The following is a 16,350-nucleotide window of genomic DNA, read 5'->3' on the forward strand; positions in this document are numbered from 1 at the left end:
TGAATCCCTGCGTCTCTGTTGGCTTTCCCATGGGCTCATTAGAATTTTCTAACAAGTAATTCAAGTGTGTGACCTACAAGAGCCTGGGGTGCAGGGCTCCTCAGCGGTCAGACATTCAAGACCCCCTCCTTCACTGTCCCGGCAGGGCCCTCTCTGGGTCTTAGGGGGGAAAGCCTGTCTATGGTTGTGGATTTCAGAAACCAGGACAAAGCAGGAGGAGCTTGTTTTGTGGGTGCTGCAGGCCGGCCTGGTCCTCCAATCACAGTTGGTGCCATCTCTCCCCCTTTTACGAACACTGCATATTTTTGAGAGGTGGGAGGGAGTCCTCCCCCAAGGAAGGAAGAGCAGAAGCAGAGGCTTAGGCGCAGGAGAGGAAGTCATCTCTGCCAGGTGGGGAAGACGGCGGGAGGCGGGTGTGGAAGGCGTGTGGGTCCTGGTCTGGGGGTGTGACGGGCGAGCCGTGGCTTCAGGACATCAGGTCGTCTGTCATGGTCCGCTGGGTACGGCGGGGCTGTCTGCTCTGACTTAAGCCTGGGCTCCAGTCGGGCGCCCCCTGCTCGCCCAGCAAGTCTCTTCGGGACTGTACTGCCTCACGGGGGTGACCCTGCTCTATCCATCCAGCTGGGGGGGGGCTCCTTAGGCTCCTGTGTCTCGTACACTTGGAGTTGCCACGTGGTCCATGGGGGTTGGGACGGGCAGGTGGCAGGAGCTCCCGTGGGCGAGCACCCTCACCCACGTCAGGTGTGGGAGGTGGCAATGGAAAGGCGATGATTTTCAGGACCACTGAGGCTTGTCCCTGCCTCCTGGGCGTGTCGGGTGCTGGGGAGGGAACGGCACGGCAGGCATCCCTTAGCGGTCGGGGGCCTCTTCCTCTCTCATGATGCGTCTCCGGCTCCAGTGGCCAAGTGTGAGTTCTTCAACGCGGGCGGGAGCGTGAAGGACCGCATCAGCCTGCGAATGATTGAGGATGCTGAGCGCGAGGGGACCCTGAAGCCTGGGGACACCATCATCGAGCCGACGTCGGGGAACACAGGTGGGCGCTGCCACGGGCCAGAGCTCCCGGCCCGGGTGACCCATGGCTGCACACGCTGGTCTGTCCGGCTGGCCTTTCCCTTCCCTCCACACTCTTTGCTCGGCACCTGATGCCTGTGTGCAGGTGTGTGACTGAGCCCAGCTTTCTCTGCTGTCTTGCCATCCCAGCTGCACTGGTGATGTTGGAGTCTGTTATGTGGGCAACTACACCTTGTAGTAAAAATCTGTCCGAGTTTCCTATGGCTGCGGTAATAAATCCCACAGCCTGGGCGGCTTAATCAGCAGACGTTTATTATCTCACAGTCTGGAGGCTGGACAGCTGACATCAGGTGTCAGCAGGGCTGGCTCCTCCTGAGGCCTCTCTCCTGGGCATCTTCTCCCTGTGTCCTCACATGCGTCCCTCTGTGGGTGTCTGTGTCTTGATCTCCTCTTCTTAAGAGGACAGCAGACACACGGCGTTAGGGCCCCACCCGTATGACCTCGTTTAACCTCAGTCTCCTCTTCAAAGACCCATCTCCAGTTAGAGTCACATTCTGAGGGCGGTGCAGGGTGGGACTTCAACAGATGAAGTTTGGAGGAACACAGTTCAGCCCATAACACTCCACCCTCTGTGGCCCCCAGAATTCATGTCCTTCTCGAATGCAAAGTATATTCACCCCCATCCCAACAGCCCTCCAAGGTCCGAACCCATTCTAGCACCGACGTTAAGTCTCATCTAAGGATCCCCTCAATCAGAGGTGGATGAGACCTGAGGCTCGATTCCTCCGGAAGCAAAATTCCTCTCCGGCTGTGAACCTTCAAACCGGACAAGTTATGTGTTTCCAAAGCACAGTGGCAGGCCAGGCACAGGACAGACGTTCCCAGCCAAACCCAGAAAGGGGTCGTGGGTCCCAAGCAGGTCCGAAGCCGAGTGGGGCAAACTCCGGGAGATCTTGAGGCTCCAGAACCCTCCTCTCTGGCTCCATGTTCTGTCTTCAGACTAACTGGGGTGGCCCCTCCCCTCAGCCCTGGGCAGCGGCCCTGACCCCTTTGGAACCAGGGAGGAGGCGTCCGGCCCGGGCCTGTGCCCCGGGCCCGTGGTGGGGCTGGGGACGGGAACAGGTGGGCTCCACGACGTCTGCTGCTATTGTCACCTCCCAGGTGCCCAGCAAGAGCTGGAGGAACTGGGGTTCGTGGTGGGCACCCTGCTTTTTTCTCTGGGCACACTTGCCTTTTTATCTCTGCCTGCACATTGTCCTCTTATCCCCTCCTTTGAGGGCAGAAGGGGATGACGTAGGGCATTTTCGCAGCGCCCTCTCCCCTGGGCCTTTGGGGCTGGAAGCGGGGTCTCGGGGGCACCGTGGCCCCCTCTCACTCCACGTGCTGTCCCCAGGGATCGGGCTGGCCCTGGCCGCCGCAGTGAAGGGCTACCACTGCATCATCGTGATGCCAGAGAAGATGAGCACTGAGAAGGTAGGCGGGCATGTCCCCAGCCCCCTGCCCTTGCGCTACAGGCCCGGCGGGGAGGTGAAGGCCACCACGTACCTCTGCAGGTGGACGTCCTGCGTGCCCTGGGGGCTGAGATCGTGAGGACGCCCACCAACGCCAGATTCGACTCCCCTGAGTCACACGTGGGCGTGGCCTGGAGGCTGAGGAACGAGATCCCCAACTCCCACATCCTGGACCAGGTGAGGGCCGGGCCCTGGGGGCCAGTGTGTGTCCAGAGGCTTGGGACCAAGCGGGGCCTTCCCTGGGGGATGTCTGTCAAGGGCTTGGGGGTGGTGTCACATCTGCAGCAGGAGCAGAGGCTGCAGAGGGACCGACGCACTGGGACGCGGTCACTGGCTTCTCCCAGCCCAGGGGGTGGCCAGCAGGGTCGGCCAAACCTTTGGCGCTGCTGTCTGTGTGCCGGCTTCGAGGGCCCAGCTCAGTGCGCCGGAACGCCCTTTGCAGAGGACCCTGGAAGCTCTCTACAGGCATAAAATACATGCAGACCTTTTGACTGGAAGCTCTTCTTTGTCACTCACTCCACGCCTGGGTTAATTCAGAAATTGCATCTTCTGGAGAGCTGGTTTTCATGCTTGGTGTCTGTTGAGGTGCCCGGGCTGTTCCCTGAGCTGCCGGGATCCTCTCTGGCTTGCACTGAGCTGTTTGCCTGGTGCCCTGTGGCCGCTGCCAGTTCTGTGCCTTGACTTCAACACGACTCCTTTGCTCTCTTTCCTTGCAGTACCGCAATGCCAGCAACCCTCTGGCTCACTACGACATCACGGCCGAGGAGATCCTGCAGCAGTGTGATGGTGTATACTTCTAACCCTGCTGTCCATCTTGCCTGGGAGCGTACAAGTCACTTACCCGCTCCTTCGTAAACTCCTATTAATCCTTCAAAACCCAGCTCAAATATCCCCTCTCCGTGAAGTGCTTTTTAGAGCATTTCTCTAGAGTGGTTTCCTCCCTCTGTTGTGCCCTCTTGGACTTTGCCCGTGCCTCTCCTATAGCACCAAACATATCATGTGGTTGTATTTGTTTACCTAGCAGTCTTTCCTCCAGACCTGTAAGAGCTCTTGAGTGCAGGGAACAGGGGTGTCCCAGGCTGGTGCTGGGCTTACAGCTGGGGCTTCACGTTGCTGAACGGCACTTGGCCTCAAGCCCCAGCCTGGGCACTGAATTCAACATTGGGGTTTTCTCATCTGCAGAACTGGGGTGGTGACATCTGCAAGTAGCTTACTCTGTACAGACATGAGGCTGCTTGGAAGCTCTCCACACAGTTGGTGCCAAGGCCAAGGGGGTTGTGATGTTTTCTGACGGGCTGCTTCCCTAAGAGGTCTTCGGGAAGCGTTGCCAGGGGCTTGGCACCCCTGGCTTCCTGTTTGGAGCCTAGCATTGGCTTAAGTGCCCTCGTTCCGTGCCCAGGAGCCAGGCAGCAAAGTCCAGGAATTTGCTCACCCAGGTTTTATGTGTGAGAATCCTCTCATTCGGTAAAAACAGCCTTTCTGCCTCAGCACGGGTGCCCGCGCTGACTTGTCTGCAGGTGCCTGAGCTGGCCACCGGGCACTGAGAGAGGCCAGACGTCTGAGCCAAGCTGAGCGGTTTATTCTGGTTCCTTTGATAATTCAGTTCACTTATCCACGTCGTCTGAATCAAACAGCTTAAGAAAGTGTGAAGAGCCTCCCTGGGCTCAGCCCTCAGCCACCTGGGGCCCACCTCCTGCAGGATGTCACCTCATTCACGATTCACGACAAATAGGGATTTCAGGGACTGGCTGCCGTTTAGCCTTAAATGGGACTCCCTGGGGCCCTGTTACTGTGACTGCATCTTAAAGATGAAGGACTGTGATGAGAGGCCTTACATTTGAGAATAGGTTTGCTTTTGCCCTTTCTGATAACTTGCCTTCGTTGCGGTTGAGGACCTTCTTGCTTCTTATTAAGAGTGGAGGGCTGAGCAGAAACTAACACACCATTGTAAAGCAATTATACTCCAATAACGATGCTTAAAAAAAAAAAGTGGGGGTTGGCCACTCCTGCCTGGGGATGTTCTCCCTGACATGCCTTCTCCCCTGTCAGGGAGGCTGGACATGCTGGTGGCGTCGGCGGGCACGGGGGGCACCATCACGGGCATCGCCAGGAAGCTGAAGGAGAAGTGCCCTGGATGCAAGGTGAGGGGCTGCGAGGGCACCACCCTGCCCCGCCCAGGAGAGGTGGGCCTCGACGTGTGCGCGTTTCCCACCTGCGGCCTGAACTGCAGCTGGAGGCTTAACTGTCGGGCTCCTTGGCCTTGGGCCCACAGAGTGGCCTCTGCTTTAGAGCTGGAAGTTGCCATTTCTGACACTTTTGTATAGACGGCCTTGCATCTTATATGGGGGGGGGGGTGTACCTGTGCCTGCCTGGGAGATAAAGGACCCAGCAACCTGGACGCCCAGATGAGTTGGGGGTGGGAGAGTCCATTTGGGTGGCCTCCAAGGGTCATTCCAGAAGCCGAGAGCTCTCAGGTTCAGGTCCTACCGCTGCCCTACCGGGGCTCTGAGAGTAGGGGAGGGGCACCTGAGCCTGGAGAGGGGCTCAGAGAGACCCCCACTGGAGGCGCACCCTTCCTCTCTGCCCATTTCTCCGCCATCCAGGAGAGGTCAGTCCTAGCAGCCCCCTTGCCCCAGGCTCCCGCTGTCCCGGGGCGTCTCTTGGGGCTGTCCTGGGGCATCCGCGCAGGAGGAGCTTTCCAGGATGCCGCTTCCCCCAGCCTCGTGCTGCCCCCTTGAGTTCCCTGAGCTGGACATTTATTTACCTTGCGATCTCCCAGCGCCCGGGCCTGGGTTTGTGGGTTTCGAGCCTCGTACCCGAAGTCCGGGAACAGGGCCCACGCCCCGATGGCAGCCGGGTGCGTCCAGGTGAGACTTGAGCCCTAAGGCTGCCCACTCTGCAGATCATTGGGGTGGACCCCGAAGGCTCCATCCTTGCAGAGCCCGAGGAGCTGAACCAGACGGAGCAGACGGCCTACGAGGTGGAAGGGATCGGCTACGACTTCATCCCCACCGTGCTGGACCGGACGGTAGGCGGGGCGGCAGTGACAAGCCCAGGCCTCAGGCCACAGCCTTGCCTGGCTGAGCGGGAAGAGAGACGCGAGCTCCGTGCTGCACAGGGGGCAGTAGTCTCGGGGGTCATGACATGGTGACTGCGGTACTTTACCTGACGAGCGTGTGCCACGGCCCTGTTGGGCAGACACAGAGGCCGCTGGGGGGTGGCGGGTGGCGGGTGGCGGGTGGCGCAGACCACCCCGGCAGAGGGAGGGAGCCGGGTGGCTGGAGCGGGTAAGCAGGCCGACGGGGGAGAGCTAAGGACCCCAGAGAAGGCTCCTTTTAAGGACCCTAAAGGATGCTTCGGTCAGGGACCTAGACTAGAAGTGTGGCCCTACAGCGGGGCTGGTGGGCGGTTTTACTGGCCACGTGCACAGTGTGCTGGACCCGGGGGGAGGGGGTGGGGTGCGACCTAGGTCTGCAGATGTGAGCCCTGGATCCCAGGCGAGGGGCTGCGCCGCATCCCTGGAGGGTCACGGCCTCCTGGACCGAGGTCCTCTGTGAGGTTGCAACCTGGGCGGTGGTCCCCACGCCCACCACAGCCCCGCTGCCCGGCGCCCGGCGCCGCCCGGCCTGACCGCCTGCCCTCGGCGTCCCGCAGGTGGTGGACAAGTGGTTCAAGAGCGACGACGAAGCCGCCTTCGCCTTCGCGCGCATGCTGATCGCGCAGGAGGGGCTGCTGTGCGGTGAGTGGGGCGCCAGATGCTGGGGCAGCGCCTGAAGGACCCCCTCGCTCTGGGGCTGCCCGGCCCACCTGCACGCCGTCTGCTGCAGGGCTCGGAGGTTCTGTGTGAGGAGGGTTTGGTCGTGACACTCGGTGGTGACGAGGCGAATTTGGGTGGACAGTGAGAAGCGGGGGTCCCCTCAGCACCCCGAACCCGGCCCCTCCCCCGAGCACCCCTCCAGAGCGCGGTGCGGCGTGCACACGCACACGCACTCGCACGCACACGCGCCCTGCGGTCTGACCCCGCCCCTCCCGGCAGGCGGCAGCGCCGGCAGCGCCATGTCGGTGGCCGTGAAGGCCGCCCAGGAGCTCACTGAGGGGCAGCGCTGCGTGGTGATCCTGCCGGACTCTGTGCGGAACTACATGTAAGGAGCGCGCCCTCCGGCCCCTCGGCTGCCCGCGCTCCGCGCTCCGCCCCCCGGGCGCCTGTGCCGCCTTTGCTGCCCGCCAGGCCCCACCCCCCCAGACCCAGCAGCAGCGGGGAGGGAGCGGGGGGGTGCTGTGGGGCCGCGGGGGACGGGGTGGCGGACGCAGCCGCCCTAAGAACGCCTCCCACCCCCCGCTGCAGGGAGCACCGGCTCTGCTGCTTCACTCACACTCCAGCCCCAACCTGGCGAGACCCAGGCTGGGGTCGGCGGCCCCGGGGACGGGCTATGCGAGGTCTGCCTGGTGGCCGCCGTGGCCGCTTCCAGTCCGGGGGTGCTGAGTGTCTGCACACCTGCCCAGGCGGCAGCTTGCAGCCTCCTGCCTCCAATTCCCGTCCTCTGGGCTGACGGCCCCCGCTTGGGGCCACCGGCTGAAAGAGCCAAGGTTGCTGTGCAGGAGCAAGGGCACGGGGGACTAGAGACCTCCCCCACGGGCCCGCAGGCTTCCTGCCTGGCCCAGGAGTGGCAGGTTACATACGTCGGGTGAGCTCCGCTGCCCCTGGTGGGCGCCCGTTCCAGCAGGGCTGAGGGACGTCTGGGTGTCCACTGCCAGGTTGCCCTGAGCATGGCTGGCCGCTCACACCACACAGTGCGTGAGAACGGCCATCTCCCCGTGTGCTGGGCCGGACTGCCGTGGGTGCACACGCCTGCCTGTGTGTGGGAGAGAGAAATGGCGAGAGTGTGACTGAATGATCATGTCTCGGGCACACACGTCTAGGCTGGGGGGCTGTGGATCCTCTCTGCTCCCCACTTCGTTGGTCCTTGTCTGCCTTTTTTTTTTTGTTTTTTAACATCTTTATTGGAGTATAATTGCTTCACAATGGTGTGTTAGTTTCTGCTGTATACCAAAGTGAATCAGCTATACGTATAGATTTATCCCCATATCCCCTCCCTCTTGCGTCTCCCTCCCACCCTCCCTATCCCTCCCCTCTAGGTGGTCACAAAGCACCGAGCTGATCTCCCTGTGCTATGCAGCTGCTTCCCACTAGCTATTTATTTTACATTTGGTAGTGTATATATGTCCATGCCAGTCTCTCACTTCGTCCCAGCTTACCCTTCCCCCTCCCCGTGTCCTCAAGTCCATTCTCTAAGTCTGTGTCTTTATTCCTGTCCTGCACCTAGGTTCTTCAGAAACTTTTTTTTTTTTTAGATTCCATATATATGTGTTAGCATACAGTATTTGTTTCTCTCTTTCTGACTTACTTCACTCTGTATGACAGACTCTAGGTCCATCCACCTCACTACAAATAACTCAATTTCGTTTCTTTTTATGGCTGAGTAATATTCCATGGTATAGATGTGCCACATCTTCTTTATCCATTCATCTGTCAGTGGACGCTTAGGTTGCTTCCATGTCCTGGCTATTGTAACTAGTGCTGCAGTGAACACTGTGGTACGTGAATCTTTTTGAATTATGGTTTTCTCAGGTTATATGCCCAGTAGTGGGATTGCTGGGTCATATGGTAGTTCTATTTTTAGTTTTTTAAGGAACCTTCATACTGTTCTCCATAGTGGCTGTATCAATCTACATTCCCACCAACAGTGCAAGAGGGTTCCCTTTTCTCCACACCCTCTCCAGCATTTATTGTTTGTAGATTTTTTGATGATGGCCATTCTGACCAGTGTGAGGTGATACTTAATTGTAGTTCTGATTTGCATTTCTCTAATGGTTAGTGATGTTGAGCCTCCTTTCATGTGTTTGTTGGCAATCTGTATATCTTCTTTGGAGAAATGTCTGTTTAGGTCTTCTGCCTATTTTTGGTTTGGGTTGTTTGTTTTTTTGATATTGAGCTGCATGAGCTGCTTGTGTATTTTGGAGATTAATCCTTTGTCAGTTGCTTCGTTTGCAAACATTTTCTCCCATTCTGAGGGTTGTCTTTTCATCTTGTTTTTGATTTCCTTTGCTGTGCAAAAGCTTTTAAGTTTCATTAGGTCCCATTTGTTTGTTTTTGTTTTTATTTCCATTTCTCTAGGAGGTGGATCAAAAAGGATCTTGCTGTGATTTATGTCATAGAGTGTTCTGCCTAGGTTTTCCTCTAAGAGTTATATAGTGTCTGGCCTTACATTTAGGTCTTTAATCCATTTTGACTTTATTTTTTTATATGGTGTTAGGGAGTGTTCTAATTTCATTCTTTCACATGTAGCTGTCCAGTTTTCCCAGCACGACTTATTGAAGAGGCTGTCTTTTTTCCATTATATATTCTTGCCTCCTTTATCAAAGATAAGGTGACCGTGTGTGGGGGGGTTTACCTCTGGGCTTTCTGTCCTGTTCCATTAATCTATATTTCTGTTTTTGTGCCAGTACCATACTGTCTTGATTACTGTAGCTTTGTAATATAGTCTGAAATCAGGGAGCCTGATTCCTCCAACTCCGTTTTTCTTTCTCAAGATTGCTTTGGCTATTCGTGGTCTTTTGTGTTTCCATACAAATTGTGAAATTTTTTTGTTCTAGTTCTGTGAAAAATGCCATTGGTAGTTTGATAGGGATTGCATTGAATCTGTAGATTGCTTTGGGTAGTATAGTCATTTTCACAATGTTCATTCTTCCAATCCAAGAATATGGTATATCTCCCCCTCTGTTTTATCTTTAATTTCTTTCATCAGTGTCTTATAGTTTTCTGCATACAGGTCTTTTGTCCCTTAGGTAGGTTTATTCCTGGGTATTTTATTCTTTTTGTTGCAGTGGTAAATGGGAGTGTTTCCTTAGTTTCTCTTTCAGATTTTTCATTATTAGTGTATAGGAATGAAAGAGATTTCTGTGCATTAATTTTGTATCCTGCTACTTTACCAGATTCATTGATTAGCGCTGTAATTTTCTGGTAGCATCTTTAGGATTCTCTATGTATAGTATCATGTCATCTGTAAACAGTGACAGTTTTACTTCTTCTTATCTGATTTGGATTCCTTTTCTTTCTTTTTCGTCTCTGATGGCTGTGGCTAAAACTTCCAAAACTCTGTTGAATAATAGTAGTGAGAGTGGGGCAACCTTGTCTTCTTCCTGATCTTAGTGGAAATGGTTTCAGTTTTTCACCATTGAGAATGATGTTGGCTGTGGGTTTGTCATATATGGCCTTTATTATGTTGAGGTAAGTTCCCTCTGTGCCTACTTTCTGGAGGGTTTTTATCATATATGGGTGTTGAATTTTGTCGAAAGCTTTTTCTGCATCTGTTGAGATTTTCATATGGTTTTTATCCTTCAATTTGTTAATATGGTGTATCACGTGGTTTGATTTGCGTATATTGAAGAATCCTTGCATTCCTGGGATAAACCCCACTTGATCATGGTGTATGATCTTTTTAATGTGCTGTTGGATTCTGTTTGCTAGTATTTTGTTGAGGATTTTTGCATCTATGTTCATCAGTGATCTTGGCCTGTAGTTTTCTTTCTTTGTGACATTTTTGTCTGGTTTTGGTATCAGGGTGATGGTGGCCTCGTAGAATGAGTTTGGGAGTGTTCCTCCCTCTGCTATATTTTGGAAGAGTTTGAGAAGGATAGGTGTTAGCTCTTCTCTAAATGTTTGATAGAATTCGCCTGTGAAGCCATCTGGTCCTGGGCTTTTGTTTGTTGGAAGATTTTTTTTTTTTTTTGCGGTACATGGGCCTCTCCGTGCTGTGGCCTCTCCCGTTGCGGAGCACAGGCTCCGGACGCGCAGGCTCAGCAGCCACGGCTCACGGGCCTAGCCGCTCCGAGGCATGTGGGATCTTCCCGGACCGGGACACGAACCTGTGTCCCCTGCATCAGCAGGCGGACTCTCAACCACTGCGCCACCCGGGAAGCCCCATTGTTGGAAGATTTTTAATCACAGTTTCAATTTCAGTGCTTGTGATTGGTCTGTTTATATTCTCTGTTTCTTCCTACTTCAGTCTCGGAAGGTTGTGCTTTTCTAAGAATTTGTCCATTTCTTCCAGGCTGTCCATTTTATTGGCATATAGTTGCTTGTAGTAATCTCTCATGATCCTTTGTATTTCTGCAGTGTCAGTTGTTACTTCTCTTTTTTCATTTCTAATTCTATTGATTTGAGTCTTCTCCCTTTTTTTCTTGATGAGTCTGGCTAATGGTTTATCAATTTTGTTTATCTTCTCAAAGAACCAGCTTTTAGTTTTATTGATCTTTGCTTTCATTTCCTTCATTTCTTTTTCATTTATTTCTGATCTGATCTTTATGATTTCTTTCCTTCTGCTAACTTAGGGGTTTTTTTGTCTTCCTTCTCTAATTGCTTTAGGTATATGGTTAGGTTGTTTACTTGAGATTTTTCTTGTTTCTTGAGGTAGGATTGTATCGCTATATACTTCCCTCTTAGAACTGCTTTTGCTGCATCCCATAGGTTTTGGGTCATTGTGTTTTCATTGTCATTTGTTTCTAGGTATTTTTGATTTCCTCTTTGATTTCTTCAGTGATTTCTTGGTTATTAAGTAGTGTATTGTTTAGCCTCCATGTGTTTGTATTTTTTTTTAATTATTTATTTTTGCTGTGTTGGGTCTTCGTTTCTGTGCGAGGGCTTTCTCTAGTTGTGGCAAGTGGGGGCCACTCTTCATCGCGGTGCGCGGGCCTCTCACTTTCGCGGCCTGTCTCGTTGCGGAGCACAGGCTCCAGACACGCAGGCTCAGCAGCTGTGGCTCACGGGCCTAGTTGCTCCGCGGCATGTGGGATCCTCCCAGACCAGGGCTCGAACCCGTGTCCCCTGCATTAGCAGGCGGACTCTCAACCACTGCGCCACCAGGGAAGCCCCTGTTTGTATTTTTTTACAGTGTTTTTCCTGTAATTGATATCTAGTCTTCATAGTGTTGTGGTCAGAAAAGATACGCGATACGATTTCAATTTTCTTAAATTTACCAAGGCTTGATTTGTGACCCAAGATATGATCTATCCTGGAGAATGTTCCATGAGCACTCGAGAAGAAAGTGCATTCTGTTGTTTTTGGATGGAATGTCCTATAAATGTCAATTAAGCCTATCTTGTTTAATGTATCATTTAAAGCTTGTGTTTCCTTATTTATTTTAATTTTGGATGATCTGTCCATTGGTGAAAATGGGGTGTTAAGTCCCCTACTATGATTGTGTTACTGTCGATTTCCCCTTTTATGGCTGTTAACATTTGCCTTATGTATTGAGGTGCTCCTGTGTTGGGTGCCTAAATATTTACAATTGTTATATCTTCTTCTTGGATTGATCCCTTGATCATTATGTAGTGTCCTTGTCTCTTGTAATAGTCTTTAGTTTAAAGTCTATTTTGTCTGATATGAGACTTGCTACTGCAGCTTTCTTTTGATTTCCATTTTCATGGAATATCTTTTTCCATCCCCTCACTTTCAGTCTGTATGTGTCCCTGGGTCTGAAGTGGGTCTCTTGTAGACAGCCTATATACGGGTCTTGTTTTTGTATCCATTCAGCCAGTCTGTGTCTTTTGGTTGGAGCATTTAATCCATTTACATTTAAGGTAATTATTGATATGTATGTTCCTATTACCATTTTCTTATTTGTTTTGGGTTTGTTATTGTAGGTCTTTTCCTTCTCTTGTGTTTCCTGCCTAAATAAGCTCCTTTAGCATTTGTTGTAAAGCTGGTTTGGTGGTGCTGAATTCTCTTAGCTTTTGCTTGTCTGTGAAGGTTTTAATGTCTCCGTTGAATCTGAATGAGATCCTTGCTGGGTAGAGTAATCTTGGTTGTAGGTTTTTCCCTTTCATCACTTTAAATATGTCCTGCCACTCCCTTCTGGCTTGCAGAGTTTCTGCTGAAAGATCAGCTCTTAACCTTATGGGGATTCCCTTGTATGTTATTTGTTGTTTTTCCCTTGCTGCTTTCAATATTTTTTCTTTGTATTTAATTTTTGATAGTTTGATTCATATGTGTCTTGGCATGTTTCTCTTTGGATTTATCCTGTATGGGACTCTCTGCACTTCCTGGACTTGATTGATCATTTCCTTTCCCATATTAAGGAAGTTTTCAACTATAATCTCTTCAAATATTTTCTCAGTCCCTTTCTTTTTGTCTTCTTCTGGGACCCCTATAATTCGAATGTTGGTGCGTTTAATGTTTTCTCAGAAGTCTCTGAGGCTGTCCTCCATTCTTTTCTTTTTTTTTTTTTTTTTTTTTTTTTTTGCGTTACGCGGGCCTCTCACTGTTGTGGCCTCTCCTGTTGCGGAGCACAGGCTCCGGACGCGCAGGCTCAGCGGCCATGGCTCACGGGCCCAGCCGCTCCGCGGCATGTGGGATCCTCCCGGACTGGGGCACGAACCCGTGTCCCCTGCATCGGCAGGCGGACTCTCAACCACTGCGCCACCAGGGAAGCACCATTCTTTTTCTTTGTTCTGCTCTGCAGTAGTTATTTCCACTCTTTTATCTTCCAGGTCACTTATCTGTTCTTCTGCCTCAGTTATTCTGCTATTGATCCCTTCTAGAGAAATTTTGATTTCATTTATTGTGTTGTTCATCAGTGTTTGTTTGCTCTTTAGTTCTTCTAGGTCCTTATTAATCATTTCTTGTATTTTCTCCATTCTATTTCCAAGATTTTGGATCATCTTTACCATCATTACTCTGAATTCTTTTTCAGGTAGACTCCCTATTTCCTCTTCATTTGTTTGGTCTGGTGGGTTTTTACCTTGTTCCTTCACCTGCTGCGTATTTCTCTATCTTCTAATTTTGCTTAACTTACTGTGTTTGGGGTCTCCTTTTCACAGGCTGCAGGTTCGTAGTTCCCGTTGTTTTTGGTGTCTGCCCCCAGAGGGTAAGGTTGGTTCAGTGGGTTGTGTAGGCTTCCTGGTGGAGGGGACTGGTGCCTGTGTTCTGGAGGATGAGGCTGGATCTTGTCTTTCTGGTGGGCAGGACTGCCTCTGGTGGTGTGTTTTGGGGTGTCTGTTAACTTATGATTTTAGGCAGCCTCTCTGCTAATGGGTGGGGTTGTGTTCCTGTGTTGCTAGTTGTTTGGCAAGGGGTGTCCAGCACTGGAGCTTGCTGGCTGTTGAGTGGAGCTGGGTCTTAGTGTGAGGCGGAGATCTCTGGGAGACCTCTTGCCGATTGATATTATGAGGGGCCGGGAGGTCTCTGGTGGATCACTGCTGTGAACTTGGTTCTCCCACCTCAGAGGCTCAGGCCTGACACCTGGCCGGAGCACCAAGACCCTGTCAGCCACATGGCTGGTGTGGGTCAACAAGTCTGCTTTGCCCTCTGGGCTTCAGTTTCCTCACCCATAAACTGAAGTCACTCTGGGCTTTCAACGGGTCTTCCCTCCAAACCTGCCCCTCTAGCTCTAGGCCTAAGCTGCTGTTTGTCAGGTGCTTTCTCATCTGCCTTTTTAGGGCAGGTCTCTGGCAGACCCCAAGGCCTGGTCTGGTGTCCTCTGACCCCAGGTGGGATGGGGTCCCTCATCCCCCTCTGCCAGAGCAGACATGAGGACAGCCAGGGAAGAGGCCACCCAGGAGCCCCGAGGGGACATGATGGCACAGGATCCGGGACAGAACTGTTAACCCACCTGGGTTCTTGGACTCTTTAATCAATAGAAATTAATAAGAGGCCAGACAAGAGATTCAGGCAAGGCTTTATTGGGACTCATTCTGCAGCAGGCGGGAGTGAAAACAAGTAACAGCTTCCCTTGCTCTCTCGCTGAGGAGTGGGTGAGCTGGTCCCTTAAGTGGAGTGAGGGTAGGGGTGGGTCCAGGGGTCAGGGCTGGAGGGGTGGCTTAGGTGGTCTGCCCACCCCTTTGTGGTGCTGTGGACATCAGGCATTTGCAGGACCCTGCTTTTGCTCCCAGCAACTCAGAAGTGGCAGTTGGTTTTTTGGTCTTTTTGTATCTTGTTTTGTCCTGAATTTGCCCCAGCTGTGCTGTGCATGCAGTTATTTTTAGTCCCTCATAGTTTCTTTGTATCTGTTGCTTGAGAAGTTGTTTGTCCAGGTGCAGGCACTGCAGCAAAGGGTCCCAGGTCCCAGGTCCCAGCGTACCACAGAACCTTCTGCTGTGCTCTGAGCTCAGTCAGCCCTGGTTGACCAGATGCCCCCGTTGACCACAGTTCCCTAGGGGGTCTTTCTGGAATCTGGCTCTCAGGCCTCTTCGTGGAGCCTCCAGCCAGCCCCTTTGGGGTCTCTGCTGGACCGTGGGGTCTGGGGAGGGATGCTGGGCTTTCTCTCTCTGAGGACCTCCGCCCTCAGTGTGGGCAGAGGTGGTGGTGAGACCCTGGTGACTTCTGGTGCCGCAGGTCCAAGTTCCTGAGTGACAAGTGGATGCTGCAGAAGGGCTTCATGAAGGAGGAGGACCTCTTGGTGAAGAAGCCATGGTGAGGACGCCTCTGAGCAGAGATCTCTCCCCGACCACACGCGTGTGGCTTGGGACTTGCATTCCTGGTACCCAGGGCACATGTGCTGTCCTGCACCTGGCTGGGTGCCCCTGCGGTCTCCCTGTCCTGGACTCAGCCTCCTGGTTCACGGCCTCCCTGCCCCACCCTCTTCCTGCAGGTGGTGGCACCTCCGAGTTCAGGAGCTGAGCCTGTCGGCCCCGCTGACGGTGCTGCCCACGGTCACCTGTGAGCACACCATCGAGATCCTCCGGGAGAAGGGCTTCGACCAGGCACCCGTGGTGGACGAGTCGGGGTCAGTCTCAGCCTCCATCCAGAGCTCTGCCCTCTGGGCCCTGCTGGGTGCCTCCAGCCTGTGCTCCATGCTGCTCTGTGTCAGCAGTGCTGGACGCGGCAGCCCAGTGGACCGCACAGCTGGTCGGCTGACCTTGGTCACTTTGCACTCAGATGCTCAGAGCGTTGGACGGCTGGTCCCTGAGCACCGGCCAGGATGGGGGCTGCTCATATTAACCCTTTGGGCTTTAATGCCTTGGTCCCAGCCCACTGCACCCAGCATGTGCACAGGAGGCTGGCGTACGGTCCTGCCCTGGCTCTGGGCATGTGCCTGACAGTGGAAGGCTGTGACAGACGTGCCCTGGTGACAGTGACCCACCATCAGGGCTCTCCCGGGACTGCCCCAATTCTAGCACCAAAAGTCCCATTCCCAGGACACTGGCCAGCTGGTCACCCTTGACACCTGTCAGAATGGAGATGCCCAGAGGACTCACTGGTTTACCGTTCCCTGCACTGGACGGTCAGCTCCAAGGGCAGGGTGTTTGGTCACTGCTGGGCTTCTGCCACACAGAGACCCTGGGCAGATAGTGGTTGATTCTAAGAGGAGTTCTGGGTTTGACCCTGAGGGTGGCTGTGCTGGACTCTGCTGTCTTGGCGGGGGGTGGGGTGGGGTGTGGAGAGTGCAGGAGAGGCACCAGTGCTGACTCCTGCCCCGTCCCCGCTTCCCCAGGGTGATCCTGGGGATGGTGACCCTGGGGAACATGCTCTCGTCCCTGCTCGCGGGGAAGGTTCAGCCATCGGACCAAGTTCGAAAAGTCATCTACAAGCAGTTCAAGCAGGTATGAGCCCCGCGAGGCCTGAGCAGGCGGTGCTGAGACCAGCTCTGTCCCAGGAGGCGGGGCCACGCGTCCCTCGCCCCTGACCCTTGACACCACCCCAGACCCCATCAGACCCCTAAATCTGACAATTCGCCCCGGCTTCACAAAGCGAGAAGCCCCAGGTGGGGAAAGGCCAGCATTGGTGAGGGCTCACCCACGCCCGTACTTTGGCAATGCCTGTGGTCACTGG

At 53.4% G+C, this 16,350-nt stretch overlaps 1 protein-coding gene across 1 annotated transcript in view; it reads left to right on the forward strand.

Annotated features, from left to right (window-relative positions):
* CBS (cystathionine beta-synthase) overlaps positions 1–16,350 on the forward strand; it is a 31,401-nt gene that overhangs the window by 8,356 nt on the left and 6,695 nt on the right. Inside the window, exons 4-14 of the mRNA XM_081234752.1 lie at positions 899–1,033; positions 2,405–2,484; positions 2,565–2,699; positions 3,239–3,308; positions 4,572–4,663; positions 5,425–5,550; positions 6,177–6,261; positions 6,559–6,664; positions 14,914–14,991; positions 15,170–15,304; positions 16,013–16,121. Of these exons, the coding sequence (XP_081090878.1) occupies positions 899–1,033; positions 2,405–2,484; positions 2,565–2,699; positions 3,239–3,308; positions 4,572–4,663; positions 5,425–5,550; positions 6,177–6,261; positions 6,559–6,664; positions 14,914–14,991; positions 15,170–15,304; positions 16,013–16,121 (1,151 nt within the window). The remainder of the gene's footprint in view (positions 1–898; positions 1,034–2,404; positions 2,485–2,564; positions 2,700–3,238; positions 3,309–4,571; positions 4,664–5,424; positions 5,551–6,176; positions 6,262–6,558; positions 6,665–14,913; positions 14,992–15,169; positions 15,305–16,012; positions 16,122–16,350) is intronic.

This window comes from Mesoplodon bidens, assembly GCF_964165515.1.
Source record: "Mesoplodon bidens genome assembly, chromosome: 5".
Taxonomy (NCBI): domain Eukaryota; kingdom Metazoa; phylum Chordata; class Mammalia; order Artiodactyla; family Ziphiidae; genus Mesoplodon; species Mesoplodon bidens.